Source organism: Globicephala melas, chromosome 15 (genome assembly GCF_963455315.2).
Source record: "Globicephala melas chromosome 15, mGloMel1.2, whole genome shotgun sequence".
NCBI classification, from domain to species: Eukaryota; Metazoa; Chordata; class Mammalia; order Artiodactyla; family Delphinidae; genus Globicephala; species Globicephala melas.
In genome coordinates this window covers 28,912,865-28,929,261 of record NC_083328.1, presented here as the reverse complement: position 1 = coordinate 28,929,261, position 16,397 = coordinate 28,912,865, and the positions used below count along the sequence as shown (strand labels likewise).

At 57.7% G+C, this 16,397-nt stretch overlaps 1 protein-coding gene across 6 annotated transcripts in view; it reads left to right on the top strand.

Annotated features, from left to right (window-relative positions):
• CLEC16A (C-type lectin domain containing 16A) overlaps positions 1–15,033 on the top strand; it is a 206,922-nt gene extending 191,889 nt beyond the window's left edge. For 2 of the 6 annotated variants that reach the window (XM_060284270.1, XM_060284269.1), the window contains exons 22-24: positions 1,084–1,245; positions 7,829–7,948; positions 11,542–15,033. In XM_060284270.1, coding sequence (XP_060140253.1) covers positions 1,084–1,245; positions 7,829–7,948; positions 11,542–11,897 — 638 coding nt within the window. In that variant the 3' untranslated portion in view covers positions 11,898–15,033. Of the gene's footprint in view, positions 1–1,083; positions 1,246–7,824; positions 7,949–11,541 lie in introns of all 6 variants that reach the window. The other 4 variants (XM_030883952.2, XM_030883950.2, XM_060284272.1 and 1 more) reach the window with 3 other exon arrangements.
• The last annotated feature ends 1,364 nt before the right edge of the window (positions 15,034–16,397 follow it).

Here is a 16,397-nt window from a genome sequence, read left to right as displayed (position 1 = left end):
AGCTGTCCCGTGTTCTGTGGATGGAATCGGAAGCCGCGGCCCTTTAGAAAAGCAGGCTGTACCAGGGCAGGAGTCACGGTCTGGGAAGGCATGTGCCTACCGGAGGAGGGGCTCCGGCGGCTCGGTCAGAAGGGCCCCCTCCCATCTTAGAGAACAGCCTGCTCCCACCGCGTGCCAAGCGCCGAGCAGGCTGGATGGGCCTGCTTGTACCCCCCTTGTTCTCCCCTTGTACCCCCGCTGCAGCGGGGTGGGGAGAGGCCGGTGACACACAGCCCACCGGCAGCTGGGAAACGACACTGGGCACGCGTCCTAGTGCTTCTGCTGGTGAAGCAGGGTTTGCCCAGGTCTGCAGGTCTCCAAATTGTGAAGCACCTCCACTCCCCCGGGCTCTTCCCGGGCTGGAAAGGCCGCAGGCCCCAGAAATGTGCAGTCCCCGTCTCCACACCTGGAGTTGCTCTGAGGGCCAAGTGAATCTCTGTGATTGCTAACTTTTCACCAGAGCTTTCCATCTTCCCACCAAACTCGCCACCAGACCCGCCAGGGCAGAGCAGAGTCTCTGGCAGGGAGCGTTTTCAGGGTCTCCCCTCCTGTCCAGTGCGGTGTTAAGAGCCCCTGGCAGAACTTGAGTGTGTGAGCCAAGGTCCCGAGGTTCGGCCGTGAGGATGTCCCAAGTCCCTCTGTGAACTTCACCAGGACGCCTCTGAGCCCCGAGGCTGTGTGTCCCCTTCAAGGGCGCAGCCGGCGCGGTGCAGAGCCAGCGTCAGCACCGATTAACGGCTCGGCCCCGCCCCAAGCCCCCCGCACCCCGGCTATGGCGGCTGCACCCTTTCCCTTGAAACAGCTTCGCAGCGTGTCCAGGTCAGTCCCAGGCCCGGCGAGCTCAGCTGATAACGGGGAGCAGAACCAGACTCCGAAGGAGGCTGCTTTGTGTCGCTTACCGCCACCCTCACGCGGAGGCCGCCAGCCCAGCCTTCGCGGTGGGAGCTTTCCCAGGGGGCCACACGCCGTCCCTGGGGAGGTGGCACCCCTCCCGCCAGGCCGCCTGTCCCTCCCGCCGGGTCACGTCCCCGCCTTGTCTTGCAGGCTTCGCCGTGGCCCAGTGCATGAACCAGCACAGCTCATCCTCCCTGTCCTCGCCGTCGCCGTCTGCCAGCGGGAGCCCCAGCGGCAGTGGGAGCGCCAGTCACTGCGACTCGGGGGGTGCCCGCTCGTCGTCCAGCCCCTCGGCCGCCCAGAGCCCTGCAGGTATTGGCCACGGACACGGTGCCGTGGGGGGACTTGAGGGAACCCTGCGACCCCTCCACCTGAGAGCCCTGACCCCCAGCTGCTCCTCACCACCGTGTCTGGGGACACTGCCACTCGGGGTTCCGCATCTGCTGGGACGTGGCTGTTGGCGGCGGGCGGCTGGCTCGGCTCCCCGCAGGGGAGGAATCACTCCCTTTGCAGGCTGGCCCACTGGAAGGCCTCCCCGGCGGCAGGTAGCTGAGCCTAAATTCTCCCCATTATCACCTCCGGAGTCTTAGGTGTCACGAGGAGGGGTCTCCCAGACGTGATTGTTTGAACTCTGGCGAAAGAATCGTGTCTCTGCTAATTTTGTTTTTCCCTCCGTAACACACCAGTTTCTTCTTTAAATGTTTGGTGCGGCCCACTTGTCTGTGACGAGGGGGGGCATCTTGCCGCCCTTTTGAGAGTCTGTCAGGGTGGGCTAGAGTCACATCCTGCCCTCCTGTAACTGTCACAAGTGTAGATGTGGCACGGAGAGACCCCATGAGCAGGGAGCCTGGAGTGAGAACGTGTGCGTGGTCACCCTGTGCTCTGAGCTGCCGTGAGCCCCTCGCACGTGAGCACCTCGCCGCAGTGCCTAAGATCCCGGGAGTGCAGATGCCGGCTTATTTCCTGAGCAACATGGCCCCAAAATGCAGCCAGAGGAGCAGGGCCTTGAGAGCGCATGACGCTTTGCACCCCGGCGGGGGACCCGTGGTTCTGGAGGGCCCCGGACATCTCTGATTTGAGAGATCACCCCGTAACTCTGGTCTGCGCCCCCATTTGGGAACCCTCAGTGTCCTTTGCTGTTCCTGCAGGGTCCCATCCAGAGCCTTCACCCATCATATTTCAGGGGCACCTGTGCAAACTCTTGTTAAGTGATGGATCGATGGGTCTTGACAAAAGCGGTGCTTCAGGGCGGCAGCCACCACGGCGCCAGGAAATTGGGGGCCCCTGGCCACCGTCCACTCGGCACCAGAGACAGAGATCCCCTTGGGCTCCCGCACCTCTCTGCGGAGTTTTCAGCTTCCACTTTTCTCAGCAAAGGGTTAACCCCGCCTGGTCTCTGTGCCTGTGGCTCAGGGCACCTGTTGCCTGCAGCCCCTCCTTCCTCCTCCCACAAGCATCCATTACCTCCATCTCCGACTGACATTTATGGGGCCCCGGCAGCAAGGTGACCCTCAAGCCACCTCCCATAGACCCCCTCCACTCAGCACCTGCTCCGCTCCCTGCCCCAGCCCAGGGAAGATGGCTGCCCTGTCTGAGCTATTTCTGAGCCTGACTTAAGGTTGGCTGTGTATCCGAGCAGTTGCTGCTGCTGTTCCCAGGCTCGTAGCTGGGAAATTCAGACAGAGCTTTCTCAGAAGCCAAGATCAGCCCTCTGCCTCCCCCTGAAGCCTGGTCTCACGCTGGCTCTGGGAACCAGAGTGCAGGGTTGTGTGTTTATGTGCTCACGTGTGTACCCGCGTCCTGCCTGCATGTGCACGGAGTTCTTTGTCTCTGTTGTGTGGACCCAAACACACACACATACTTACAATTGCATTTTGGGTGAAAGGTCCTTCCTGGTGCCGCTGTGTACGGCTTTTTTCATTTTTAAGGAGGCACAGCCAACAGCTAAGCGGACCGATGAGCCACACACTTCTTTGCCTAAAACTGAAGCCGGCAAAGACCCACATTATGAAAATCGTGCCTGGGTGTGCAGCTGTCCACCTGACCGTGGGCCCTGGGGCTCTGCACCTCGCCCACCTTGCACCTTACACTACTTTCTTTGTTCTTGGCCTCCCTCAGCCCCTCTATCTCTACCCCCACCATCCCCTGCTCGGTGCCAACGACATGTCTTCTCAACTCAGAAACGCAGGGGCTGTTAGCCTGGCTGTCAGGTCGATAAGTGATGGTCAGGCCCCCGGGTGTCTGCTCCCAATCGGTGTGTCCCTGGCAGGCCTGTGGAGGCAAGCGTGCAAGGCCCCATTTTTTATGCTGCCTGACAGTAAAAGCCTGGGGCCCAGCCTGCCTGTCCAAATCTCCGTAGACACTGAAATAACTCACCTCCTGATGCAGGGCCGTCCTGTTGGGCAGCTGGCGCTTCCCTCTCCACTGAGGAGCCAGCTGTTGACCCCTGGAAGGAGAGAGCATTGGTGCCCACGGACTGGGGTGGCAGATCTCAGGAGGACCACCCGTCACTTCCTCTCAATGCCGAACTTGCAGGCCGGCCTTCGGCCACCGGTTGCATCCAGAGGACACCACGTGGGGTTTCCGTGTTCCCTGTAGGGCAGGTCTACCAGACGGTTCCAGCATCTGCCTGGCGTCCTACCGAGCCATGCTGGATGGAAGAAGAGAGGCAGGTTTTTGTTGGGACAGGTGCCTTCTGCCCGTTCCCTGGTTGACGTCAGCCCAGGGTGGTAGCCCAGTGTTCAGGCGTCTGATTTGGAAGCCACCAGACTTTCCACCGCAGGGCCTGGCCACCACCTGCCAGAGGCAGCATCCTTGGAGGGCCAGCCGGGGCCGCAGGATGGGCCAGGGCCTCTCCTCCACAGCCCACCCAGCCTGGATGGCAAACAGCTGCAGCCCAGCCACGGAGCCACTTGTCCTCAACGTGGTTTTGGAGGACACAGTGCAGAATCAGAAGCATTCCTGACCCTGTGTTTCCAGAGCTTCCCGGAGTCCAGGAAGTTCTTAGAGTGGAGAGCAGCCACCAGGCCCTTTGCAGCCGGGATTAGCAAACTCCAGGGGCTTTTTTGCTCTTGAAGCCACACTTTGCACGTCAGGGTTTGGTCAGGAAAGCACCTGAGAGATACCGTCTACCAGGGCATGAGACAGGCCCGGTTTTCCATGTCTCTGCTCCATTGGGTCGAAACCTGGAATCGCACAGGGATACCCGTAAAAGCCAGGGGCAACCCTCGCACTCTCAGCCATTGATGTGGCCTGCCCCCCGCCACCCCGCCCAGCCCTCTGGGTGTGCACCCACCACGGGGCGTCCCAGTAGGCACTGCTCCCAAAACCCACGTGTCAGGCACGGTGCTCACAAATACGTTACAGACACCCCCTTGTTGCGTCCTACCACCCTCCCGCCTCACACTGTGCTGTTGAAAACACGGGGGCTTGGAGAGGTCACACAGCTTGGCCATGCGCTGCAGCTGGTAGCAGGGGGGCCCAGATAGGGACCCAGCCTTGGCAACCCAGAGCCCTACTCCGCCTCCTGAGACAGCCCAGCGGAGCATCGCTTCGGTTCCTAAGTCTGTCCCAGGTGCCTCCATGGGGCGTCCCTGAGACCTGGGCCCCGGGTTCCGATCGCGGTTGGGGGCCGCCTATGAAGGGCGCGCATCTCTCCTCCCCACACGACGGTTGCTCTAGAGCCAGATGAAGAGCCTCAGCCCATTCACAGAGGCCCAGGTGGCTGTGCAGCCCCAGCCGGCGAAAGCAGGGCTATGCAGCTCCGGGTGGGGGGAAGCCCAGTGGTCCCCAAATCAGCAGCAAAATGGACCCCAGACGGCCGCCTCTGCCAGCCCAGATGGGTTCACCCCCAGATGAGGGTGTGAAACTGCTCTGATGCTCGGTTGTGTTTTCCGCCTCCACCCTCTGTCCAGCCCAGGGGACCTTAGCGTTCCCTGCCTGGGGTTGAAAGAGGCCCACGCTTATCCCTAATACAGATTTCCTCAGCTTCCCATGGGGCCTCCAGTCTGAGCGCCTCAGGCCTTGTGGACACCAGGCCTGATCTCAGAAGGGTCCCTCTGAGCGTGGCCCTCCACCTGCCAGCCCCGACACCCCACCTAAGAGGCTGTTCTCTCTGCCTCTTACTACCTCGGCCTTGGTACCCCACGCCACCCGCTACTATGCACATGTCCTGGGCACAGAGGGTAGCAAAGCATGGAGGGCACAGGCTGGCAGGGGAGGACCACACAGATAAGTGTCCAGTTATAAGCTGTGAACTGGAGGCTGCGGGCGGGGCCAGAGACTCCCAGAGAAGGTGTCACTGGAGGTGAAAACCCGAGGATGAGTGGGTGACTGGGCCAGGGCTCCCTGAAGAAGGTGGCCTTTGGGTGTCACTGAGTCCACCGAGGCCCAGCCCGGAAACTGCCTGGTGACGAGTTGATTCCTTTTCCCGATCGTTCTGGGATCTACCTATCAATTCCACTCTTCCACATACAGACCCAGGGGGCGGTCTGTGTCTGAGAAACAGCCCCTATGCCCATCAGGGCCGAGGCCCAAGTGCCGGCTGCAGGCGCAGCGCAGGCAGAGGGACCGTCACCAGAAGGGGGAAGCGACACCGCCTAGAGGCGCCACCACTTTGCCAGTCGCCCAGAGACACCCTCTGCGCTGCTTCTGAGTCTCCTTCACACACCAGAGGCACATGGTAGACCCTTGTGAGTGGCTTCTCAGCAAGTACAGGCCCTCAAATCGGGGCCAAGAGACACCCCGGACAGAAAGGTCAAAACTGAATTCTGTGGTAACCAAAGGAACCAACCAGAAAGAGTTGGGGGCAAGGGGGTTTTGTTTTCATTGTTGATTATTTACCTGTTAAAGCTGTGCCCAACAGGGTTTACCGTCTGGTTTTAACACCTGATGCATCAGCCCACCTGTTCCCATTGTCCTTTAAAGACAGTGCCCCGAAATCCTCTAGTCTTCCCGGGGAGGGCTGGGCACCCCACACTGTGGAAAAGTCCAGGAACCTCTTGCCTGCTCATCCGGCATAGCCAGCCTCGTGGGCCTCGGCTTGTTCCCCAGGGAGAAAATTACGGGGTTGGAATCGGCATTTTTCTTTCCTTAAACATTTTATGGTTTTGAGAAGCTGAAATTGCAGAAAACATATGGCGGGAAAGAGAAAATAGATCCAATTTTAGAACCAAATGTAGGATCAGTAGGAATACTTTAGAAACATCTTCTGGGTTATGCCTGTACACGCGCACACGCGCGCGCGCACACACACACACACGCACACACAGCGTGGGATTCTAGTAAGAAAGCCGTCTCCTCAGCTAAGAGCTCTGTGACCTACACCAAGTTCCTCAAACAGCCACTCTGCCTCCAATCTCCAATCTGTTGCGTTTCACAGGTGTTCTGAGTGAGCCACTTTGAGGAGGATGACAGAAAATCGTTCGTTAAAAAATGAAGTCATAGGCTTCCCTGGTGGCACAGTGGTTGAGAGTCCGCCTGCCGATGCAGGGGACACGGGTTCGTGCCCCGGTCTGGGAAGATCCCACATGCTGCGGAGTGGCTGGGCCCATGAGCCGTGGCCACTGAGCCTGCGCGTCCGGAGACTGTGCTCCGCAGCAGGAGAGGCCACAGCAGTGAGAGGCCCGCGTACCACAAAAAAAAAAAAAAAAAATGAAGTCAGACTGAAGGCCAGGCTGCTCTTTCCAGCATCCATTTTCAGGCCCAGGGAGTTCTGAGCTGGGGCCACTCTGACTCTCCCCTAAGGGTTTATAGAAAGAAGGAAGAGCTTGGTTCCTGGTGGTCCCTGTGCTGGGAGCCTGACACGGGCCTTCCCTCCCCCATCCTCACCTGCTCCCTGAGACGGTTGTCTGAAAGTACGACCTTCACCCCAGAGCACCATCCCATTTGGGCCAACTGAGCACCAGACAGCCCAGGACCGACCTGCGTGTTACTGAACCCGGGCACCGTGGTCAGGTGGGACTTTTAAGGACAAAACCCCAAGCCAAACGTGTTCTCTTTTCTCCCCAGTTTTATCCATGACGTTAATTTTTTTTATTGCGGTAAAATACACGTAACATCAAATGTGCCATTTTAACCATTTTTCAGCCTACAGTTCAGTCCGTTCGCCTTGCTGTGTTCCGTGGCACTCATCTTAAGCTCTGCCGTAATCCCGATTGTGTCTCAGAGGTGGCGGTTCCTCCCCAGGGAGATGCTCCTAACGTTTTTGTTGCAGCTGCTTGGCATCTGCCCTCAGATCTTGCTGCTGTGGTTCAGTCTTGGTTTCAAAGGTGCGGATCACCAGAGTGTGGCCGGGAGAGTGTCACCTCGTGGCTGGGGAGGGGGTGACTAGGGAGGGGGTGACTAGGGAGGGGGTCACGGGAGGCTCTCCCAGAGCCGCACTGGTGGCTTCGGTGGCTGCCACTGAGAGCCCTCGGCCTCATCAGTTGGGGTCAGAAATCTGCTTGTTTCCCTAACTGCTTTGGCTCCGATCCCCCAACCACACACCCTTCCCTCCTCAGACTGGCCCATGGATGCAGGGTTTTCATCTTCACCGACAGGCAGTTCTGTTCCTCCGCCCCCGAGGGTGCTCACCGAGACCAAGTGTCGCCGCTGACCCCAAGAATATCCTTCCCGACAGGACTGACCTCCGCCGTCTTTACCCGTCTTTGAGTCCCACAAGCGGATGATCTGGTTCTTAGCTGTCCCAACACCGCCTCATCGTGGGGGGCGGAATGGGGGTGTCCTACCTGCATGGGGGCAGCGTCACCAGCACCCGCTGGGTCGGGCCCCCCTGCCTCACGCTCTCGTCGATGCTTTGCGTCCATCGCTGCTGTGTGTCCCCTCTCCGTGTCACCTTCTCCGTCCCGTTGTTAAAGGCTTTCTATGATCTGTCGCTGTGTTTCCCTCTAGTCAGGAGTGGCAGGAAAGGACGCCGGCGAGTGTTCAGCCTGTCGGAGGCCGACAGTCACGGCGGCCACTGGGTTTAGTGCTTCGATCGGCAGCTGTCACGGCACCTCTGGCACGGTCACTGCAGGCAGGTCTCCTCCGGTAGCCTCCTCGGCCCGCGACGCCCCTGCACGCTGCATTTCCACACCAGCAGGCTCCCAGGACGCCAGGCGAGGGCACGGGGAGCCCGGGCCACCAACCCAAGCCATTTCCTCAGCTCCAGTCCCTTTCTGGCCTCATCCCGCCTGAGGACCGAACCCCCAGCCCTTCACCCCTGTGTCAGCTCCTCCGAGGCAGCCTTGGACAGCCTGGAAACGCTGTCCTCCGCACCAGGCTCGGTGCAGGCCCTGAGCTAGGGGGGTTCTCCAGCCCCATCCCCACAGGGCCCCCCCAGTTTAGGCCACAAGGGTTGGGCAGTAGAATTTGCAAAAAGCCACAAAGAAGTCAACTAGTTGCTTTTTTTCTTTTCCTTTTCCCTTTATCCCCCAGCCTTGCTCGAAGCTAAGTGGTAGATTCCATCACGTTCCAGCCAGAGGCCAAGTCATTTCACTTGTAAGCGCACTGGCAGATGTGACTCCATCAGCTCCCCTTCTTGCGTTTAGAGCTCCAAATAGTGGCCGCGGGTGGGCCGTGGTCACTGCCACCCTCCCGCGATGCTTCTCGTAAGGTTTCCCACCTGTGCCCTCCCGCTGGGCAGCTGCACTTGCCAGGCAGGAGCCTTTGCCTTCTCTTGTGTTTAAAAGCTGCTTCCTCTGAGCTTTGCCCTCCAACTTGCTGTGCTGCACTGTCCTTTTCTTCCCCATGTCTCTCAGTCCCACCTCCCTTGGCCTGAGTACATCCAATCCTCATTTTTATTGGAAACTGTCACTCACTTGCCAGGGGTCAGCTGAGCCCCTGCCCTAGAGCCACAGATCAGCTTCCGAGGGTGCCGGCCAGGGACTCAGGGGACCCGCTGCCTTGGTGTCAACTTGAGGCAGCACCGTGGGGAGGCCGGGCTTCCCTCACGGGAACCTGGACGTTGGGCTTTCCCGCTCCAGCCTCCACTCCTTTCCTGGGTCAGGCCCCAACCTGTGCCCTCAGAGCTCGGAAACACCAGCAGGTGAGCGAGGCCAGAGGGTCAGCGGTGGCCGCTGTGGGTTGACCATACACTGACCATAAACTGTGTCCTCGCTAGGTAATTTCCCCCCCGTGAGAACTTGGCAGAGTTCTTGGTTTTTTTCTGCCTCTTGAATGCAGAAATTTGTAGCTAACATTCAGGAAGCAGTTCTTGGTTTAAAAATAGGTAGGTAGGGGGCTTCCCTGGTGGCGCAGTGGTCGAGAATCCGCCTGCCAATGCAGGGGACACGGGTTCCAGCCCTGGTCCGGGAAGATCCCACATGCCGCGGAGCAGCTAAGCCCATGCACCACAACTACTGAGCCTGCGCTCTAGAGCCCGTGCTCCGCAATAGGAGACAACACCGTAATGAGAAGTCTGCACACTGCAACGAAAAGTAGACCCTGCTCGCCACAACTAGAGAAAGCCCCCGCGCAGTAACGATGACCCAACACAGCCAAAAATAAAAAAATTTTAGTAAGTAGGTAGATAGATAGATAGGTAGAAAGAACAGTGTTGTAGGTGATGGGTAAGAGGAGGTTATTTTTCCTATTTAAAAAAAAAAATAGGAAGAGTCTGTTTTTCAGGGGAAAAACCAATCCTTTTAATAAAATTGTTGGTTCTTTTCCTAAAGAAGGAACCAGTTTTGTGTGTGTGGCATCGTTCGCTGGTTTATTTGTTTTCTAATATATTTGATAGCAACTTTCCCACACACTTGATCATTCTTATCACCAGAAACCCCATTAGGGATCAGGGAAAGAGGTTTGTCAGCCCTTTTGAGTATCTGCGTGCAAATGCAGACCTGAGCAAAGAGGGAATTCTCACAGAGAAGTCTGGAGAAAACGTGAAAGAAATGCTCTGAACCTCTGTCTCCAGGTGGCACAAAAGTGCCCTTGGAGAATCAGTCATTTCTAAACTGCCTCGTCAGCAGCTAAGTTGACACGTGGGTCCTTATGTACGTAAGTTCCTGGACACGCTTGTTTGAAGCAAGGTGAGCCTGTACTCAGAGCCCCACGTTCAGATTGCGATGGGTCACAACCTGAGCCCAGGCCTTGAAACCAGCCCGTCACCACAAGGCGTCCTGAGTGGAGCAAATTCATTGAAATTCAGAGAAACCAGAAAGTGTGTGGGGTGTTTACTCAGCATTTGTGGGCTGAGATCACACCTCAAATCATTTTTTCCACTAGTGCTCATCCATGTCCCACTGCCACCCTCTCAGAGCGAGGACAGACCCAAAACCCCATGCGGTGGTTTTCTCTGGGCCTTATTTCTCTTTTTAAAAAAAAGAAAGAAGAAAAAAGGCCTTGTGAAGAAGTGACCTGGGGCCTTTCTGAGCTCACCGTGCCCGGGAGTCCTGTGGGAAGCTACGACATGTCCTTTGGGAGACTTGATCTGTTGCTTGAGTTTCCTCTCCACGCTGGGGATCCTCTTCCTCTCCTTCCTCCCATTCTGTATGCCCTTCGGTTTTATTTTGCTCTTGGTTTTTCCATTCTTTTGCTCTGTGTTCAATTTGCGGTTCTGTTTTGTTTTGGCTTAACTTAAGAAAAAACAAAAAAAAATACAACTGACTTAAGTGGAATCACATTGAAGCAAAAAATGTCTGCCATCATCCCAGGGCCCAGAGTGCTTTCAGATTCATTGTCCACACAGTGTCCTCAGCGCCTTTTTGGCCCCAAGATCTGTAACAGAGGAGATTTGCTTTCCAAGCGAGATGCCCACGGCCTTCGTACCCATGTTTTCAAATCACTGGCACATAAAGTCGTGGAAGATGTTTCCCACGAGGAACCCCAGTGGCAGCTGGTATCTCTGTCCAAGCCAGCTCGTCTTTGGAAAGCAAATAGGCCACTTGTCTGTAATCTAATCACGGATTTTGAAAAGCACCAAAAAATGAAATTGCCGCTCCTAAAATAACTGCATTGGGCCACTCCTCCCTTGTGACGTGGTTTCTCTCCGTGGCCCCTGGGGGAGACCCTCGGGATAAGAATGGCCTGAGCGATCACAGCCCCTTTCTGGGTGCTAACTCAGCACTTAGAGGAGGACCAGGTGACAAAACCACAGTCAGAGGTTTTGTTTTAGCTTTGCAAAGCTGAAAAATTGTATAGAATTCCTTTTTTTTTTTTTTTTTTAATACTGCAGTGAGTTCCCTCTTCGGGAAATGTTACCAAATATAGACTCTGGGCATGGCCTGAGGTGATAAGCACACCCAAGCCTGTTCTCTACCTAAATGCATGTTTATCATCAGGGAGGTGGTTCACACACAGGGCCTGTCTGGGCTGTTTCCTGGCACCAGGAACTGGGCTTCTGGAACCCACTCATTGGTTCTGCACAAGCCCCTAATGTGTCCCTTGCATCACAAGTCAGAGTAACCATGGGCCCTGACAGGTTTCCCCCAGGCCTAGGTAGGGCTGGATTTGCCAGCTTCTGTGTCCCCAGGAGGAAGTGGAGACAAGCTATTCCCCCAGCACATCATCCCCCAACCAGACCTCCCTGGGCCTTTGTTCAGCAGGGGAATGGGGTGCCAGCGTGAGCAGAGCATCTCAGAGCTGAGCATACCTTTGTTTTTTCTCCCGCCCCCACCCCCCACCCAGATGACCCCATGACTATGGAGCAGCCTCAGCCTAACCTTCCCGACCAGTTGGTGATCATCAGTGAAACAGAAGCAGAGGCCAGGCCCAGCAAGAGCCTGGCGAGGAGCGCGGATGTGGAGACAGTCAACCTGTGCCCCAGCCTCATCCCCGCCCAGCAGCCCACCATCTCCCTGCTTTGCGAGGACACTGCCGACACGCTGAGCGTGGAGTCACTGACTCTCGTCCCGCCCGTCGACCCCCATAGCCTCCGCACCCTCACCGGCATCCCCCCGCCACCCACACCAGCCGCGGTGGGCACAGGGACCCCGGACGAGGGGGCTGCGCAGCCAGAGCCAGCGGGCCCCGCTGAGCACTGAGTTGACCTCCCTTCGTGCGTGCGGCCCCGCTGGCAGGGACCCGGAGCAGCTGACACGACAGACACCTCAGGAGCGTCTGAAGTTCTCCTCGGCCCGGTAACCGCCTCGAACCATCCTTGCAGTCCTTTGCTCCGTTTGAATTCCCCTTTTACTTCACACCTCTTTGAGGCAGGCTGGGACCAGTGGCGACACCCCAGCGAACCCAGATGACTGAGGCAGAGGAGGTTGGGCTGGTGTCAGAGCCCACGGCCCCAGGGCAGCAGGACCCACCGACAACACTCCCTTCATCAGCCAGCCCCTCCCCAGTCTCGAAGGTCCTCTGCCAGCGTCCCCAGTGAGCACAGAAGAAGCGGACGTGGTCACTTTGTGTAGAAATTTGTAGAAAAGCAAACTTCGATAAACATCTCCTTTGGATATTTATTCCTGCTTCTGGCAGCAGATGAAAAACCTCTATTTTAAAAGTTCAAAAAAAAATCCTCCACCCTGAGGTTTGATGTCATGTTAGAAGTGTGATATTACTGTCGAGATTTCATTTTCATTTTGCCTTGAACTTCCCAGCGTTTTGGGTTTAGAGATCTCAGTCTGACTTTCTCCATTGTCTTAAGGGATTCCATTTCTTTATTACTCACTAACTCTGCAAGCCTATGGAATGATAAAAGTCCCTTCCTGGAAAGGTTAGAGTATTTTTTAAGCAAAAATAAGGGAGAGACTCATATTCTCAGGTACACACAGAGCTGGGAGGGCCGAAAGTTTCTCTGCCGTGGCAGCCCAGGGGCCTTGCGTTACCCAGAAGATCTTTCCATGAAAGGGGGATAGTGCAGTCAGCTCCCCGCTCAGGACCATTCCTCGTCTCTCCGGACTGAAACCAAACAGGATGGTTTTCCGGCATCACCTTCGGTTGTCCCCATCTCTCTATTTGTCTAAGAGAGAACGATTTGGGACTGCAGACACTCCAGCCCCCGTGGCCGCGATGGAAAGGAAAGGCCATGGAAACCGTCCTCTGAGTCCGTCGCCTGCTGCTGAGTGGTGTGGGTGCCTGCATGCAGGGACATCCCGAGAGCCAGCCCCCGCCCAGCTGCAAGGACATGACGTCCGAGCTCACAGGGCCATCCTAGGAGCTCGGGGTTTGTCCCTCTTCTCTCAGCTGCTGCTGTAAAGATGCAAGCTCGTTTTTAAAATGGAAACCCCCAGTTCCTTCTCCATTTGGGCTGGGTGTGTGCAGGCCAGGTCTCCGCTATATCCGATAAAGCTCCCAAAATGTTCTTTCTACTCAGCCAGGCAAGGCCAATCGACCCTCACCTCTCTGGTTGATGCTCAGACCTTCCAAAACTTGCCTCCACGTGTCCCCCAGGAGTGCCAGCACCGTGGTGTCAGTGTCAGCCGGTCCGGGTTATCAGGTGGCCTCAGGAAATGCTCCGCACTCTTACCTCTTAGAGGACCCGCTCCCCGGTACCTCCCCCAATCTGCTGTCAGGCAGGGCCTGCCCGGGCCAGACTTCAGCCTCCTGAAGGAAACACACTGGTCCCCTGAGGAAGGGGAGTGGCGCCTGCAGGACAGATCTCTCCAGCCTTAAGAAGCCCTCCGGGCAGGTGAGCCCAGCCAGCACCAACAGGGGAAAGACCCAGCTCAGAAACGCAGCCATTTAGGCAGAAATTCCAGGGGCCCTGGCAAGGAGGGACAGGCCATGACCTTCAGGAGAGTCCCCTGGAAAGGACAGGCAGGGGGAACGGAAAGAGGGAGAAAGTCCATGTTGTCAGGGACAGGGGCCCCCTGGTTATTCTGCCAGGATGCAGCGGCAGGCCAGCCCCAGAGCCACTCACTGCCGGTTTTGAAACAATTCTGGAGCAGCAGAAATGAGAGGCCAGTGACCTCCCAGCCGGTGGCATTATCGTGAGGAACAAGCCGAGGCACGTGGACCCTGCCCTGGGACCACCAGCCTGCTGTCTGAAATCCAGTGGCTCCAGGTGGCTTCAAGCTCTACGGGAGGAAAGTCTCGGCCGGGGGACAGCATGCCCAGGAGGACCCGCAGCAGTATCACCCAGGCAGGAGAGCTGAACGCAGCCCAGCCTCCATGGGCTCTTGAATAGCAGGTGCGATCAGACCAAGCTTCCGCCCCACGTCTGGCCCAAGGGCAGGCCTCTCCCCGGGTGGGCTCGAGGGGTTGGTTGTGGGCAGCCCACAGCCGGCTGGCAGCCAGGTCTCCACTGTCTTGGCAGCAGTGGCACAGCTATGTCTTCAGGAGCCCCCAGAAAATCTAACAGTGGGGGCACCTCCAGAGGGGCCCGTCCAGACAGCAGGTGCTGGGACTCTGGGGCAGAGAGGTAGAGCCAGGAATCCTTGGCGAGCCCGGGGCAGGGGCCATGGCCTGTGACACGTGAGTACCAGACTCGGCCTCAGCAGGCCCGTCCAGCCCGCTATCTCCATGTCCCCGCAGAGACCCTCCCCAAGTCCACATCGGGCCCACTGAGTTTGCCAAGTCAGGGGCAGGGCTGGCCACATGAACCCCCAAACGTCAGCTTTGAAAGTTGCTGGGGAGAAGCACATGTCCTTTCCAGTTTGGGACCTTGAGCCAGCGAGGACGCCTCTCAGAGTCAGACAGGTACGTGCCCCACCCCGGGAGGCGGGGGGGGGGGGAGGGATTGTCCTCCTGCCACCAGCAGGCCCTCTGTGCTGCCCCTCCCCCCATCACGCCTGCCTTGGTTGCTGCTCTCTGCAGAAGGCAGCTGCCACCCAAGCACCTGCACTGCGACCTGGGGGTGGGCGAGGAAACGTACGTCTTAACAGGCATACACCAAGATTTCTCTAAGGTCTCAAGATGCACTGTTCAAAAAGGCACAGGGTGAACCAATTCTCATCTTCTTTTCTAGACGCAATAAATAAGAAATATTTAATGTAGTCATGATGATATTGGGCATAAACTGTAAGGGTTCCTTAAGTTCCTCTGAGTTGAAAATATGTAAATAATTCTTGTCCCAAGGAGGAGCGGGGCTGGGAAACCTCATGCTTCTGGGCTACGGGACCGTTCCAGGGAAGTACCTGCTCTCGCCAGCATGACTCATGTTTCGTGGGTACTGAACACGAGGGTGGAAATGAAAACTGGAACTTCCTTGTAAATCTGAACTTGGCAATAAAAGAAAAAAAGTTACCAAGAGTGTGGCTGCTGCTCCATGGCTCTGTAGCGGGAAGGTCACGGCCAGGCGAAGGGGAAGGTCCTTGGCCGTCTGCAGCTGCTTGGCGAGGGACAGCAGCTGGGCCCCGGGATCCCCACTTCCTTAAAGGGAGGTGGCGTAGCTCCTACCCAGGGCTGGGAGAACGCCTCAGGTGCTCCCTTCAGAAAGGGCCCCAGCTTCAGGCAGGTGCCGTGAGCCTGGTCCATGTCTCCATCCCTCAGCTGTTGGGCTCCATTGAGCCTCAGGTTCCACGCCCAGAGGGCGGGCTCCTCACATTCCTGTCTCGCAGGCCAAGCACAGCCCAGCGCACCAGGGCGCGGGGAGCCTGTGCGATGTCGCTGCCACGCCAGGGGAAGCGAGAAGGGCTCCCCGCTGAGGACAGTCAGGTGAAGTCGTGCTGAGGCGGGCAACTTTCCTGAGCACACCGACGTGCACCAGCATGAGCTCTGGAAATCCCTGGAGATGGGATCACGGTTCTTCCAGAAACTTCTGACTCTCCACCTCAAGCCTGGCCCAGAAACAGCCGGACCTTCTGGGCCTTGAGGTAAAACCCGAGTTGAGTGCAAGGCATGAATGGGGCACCCCACTTGTGCCGAGGGTTGAGGTGATGTCGGTGGAAAGTGTGGGCCGCTGCTCCGCGTCCAGGCTCGCACTGGCCGCCAGCAGGGGTTCAGCCCCAGTAGGTTCCTCCGAAATCTGCCCATGAGGCCTGCAGCTGAGGTTGGACCCCGCTCTGCACCGGGGGCCTGCTGGGTGCCCGGTGCTGGGCCGGGACCGGCCTGCAGCCTCGCAGGCACATGGACACTCGTGTCATGACAACTTTGGTCTAGAAAAAGGCACTCGCTGGAAGGATGCCCAGGGAAAAGGTGGAAGACCGGCCTCAGGACGGGTAGAACCAGGGACAGCAGCTGTTGGGGGTTCGGCTCCCTCCTGCCCCAGGGCTCCCTCCAGAGTGCCTCAGAGCCTCGCTGGGTCAGCTGGGTCAGCTGAGGGCCAGGCCTCGGGGTTGGTGGGAGGAGGGGGCGACAGGTCAGGGGAGCGGGGCGAGGAGCCGGGCAGGCGCTCTCCTGCAGCACAGCCCTGCCCTCGCACAGGTGAGGAAACAGGCCCAGCAGGGCTCTGCAACCTTCCCACGCACCGGCCCTGGAGCACAGCCGGCCTGCGCTTTGTGCTACCCCCAGGCTGCTGGGCCGAGCACCCCAGGCTGTTTACAGGAAGGAGGCAAGCAGCAGTTCTGGGACGTGAATGGCTGTCAGAATCATCTGGAACACTTGTCCACCATCTTGAACCACGTGCCGCCCCAGACGGGGTCAGTGAGAGCCGAGATGGT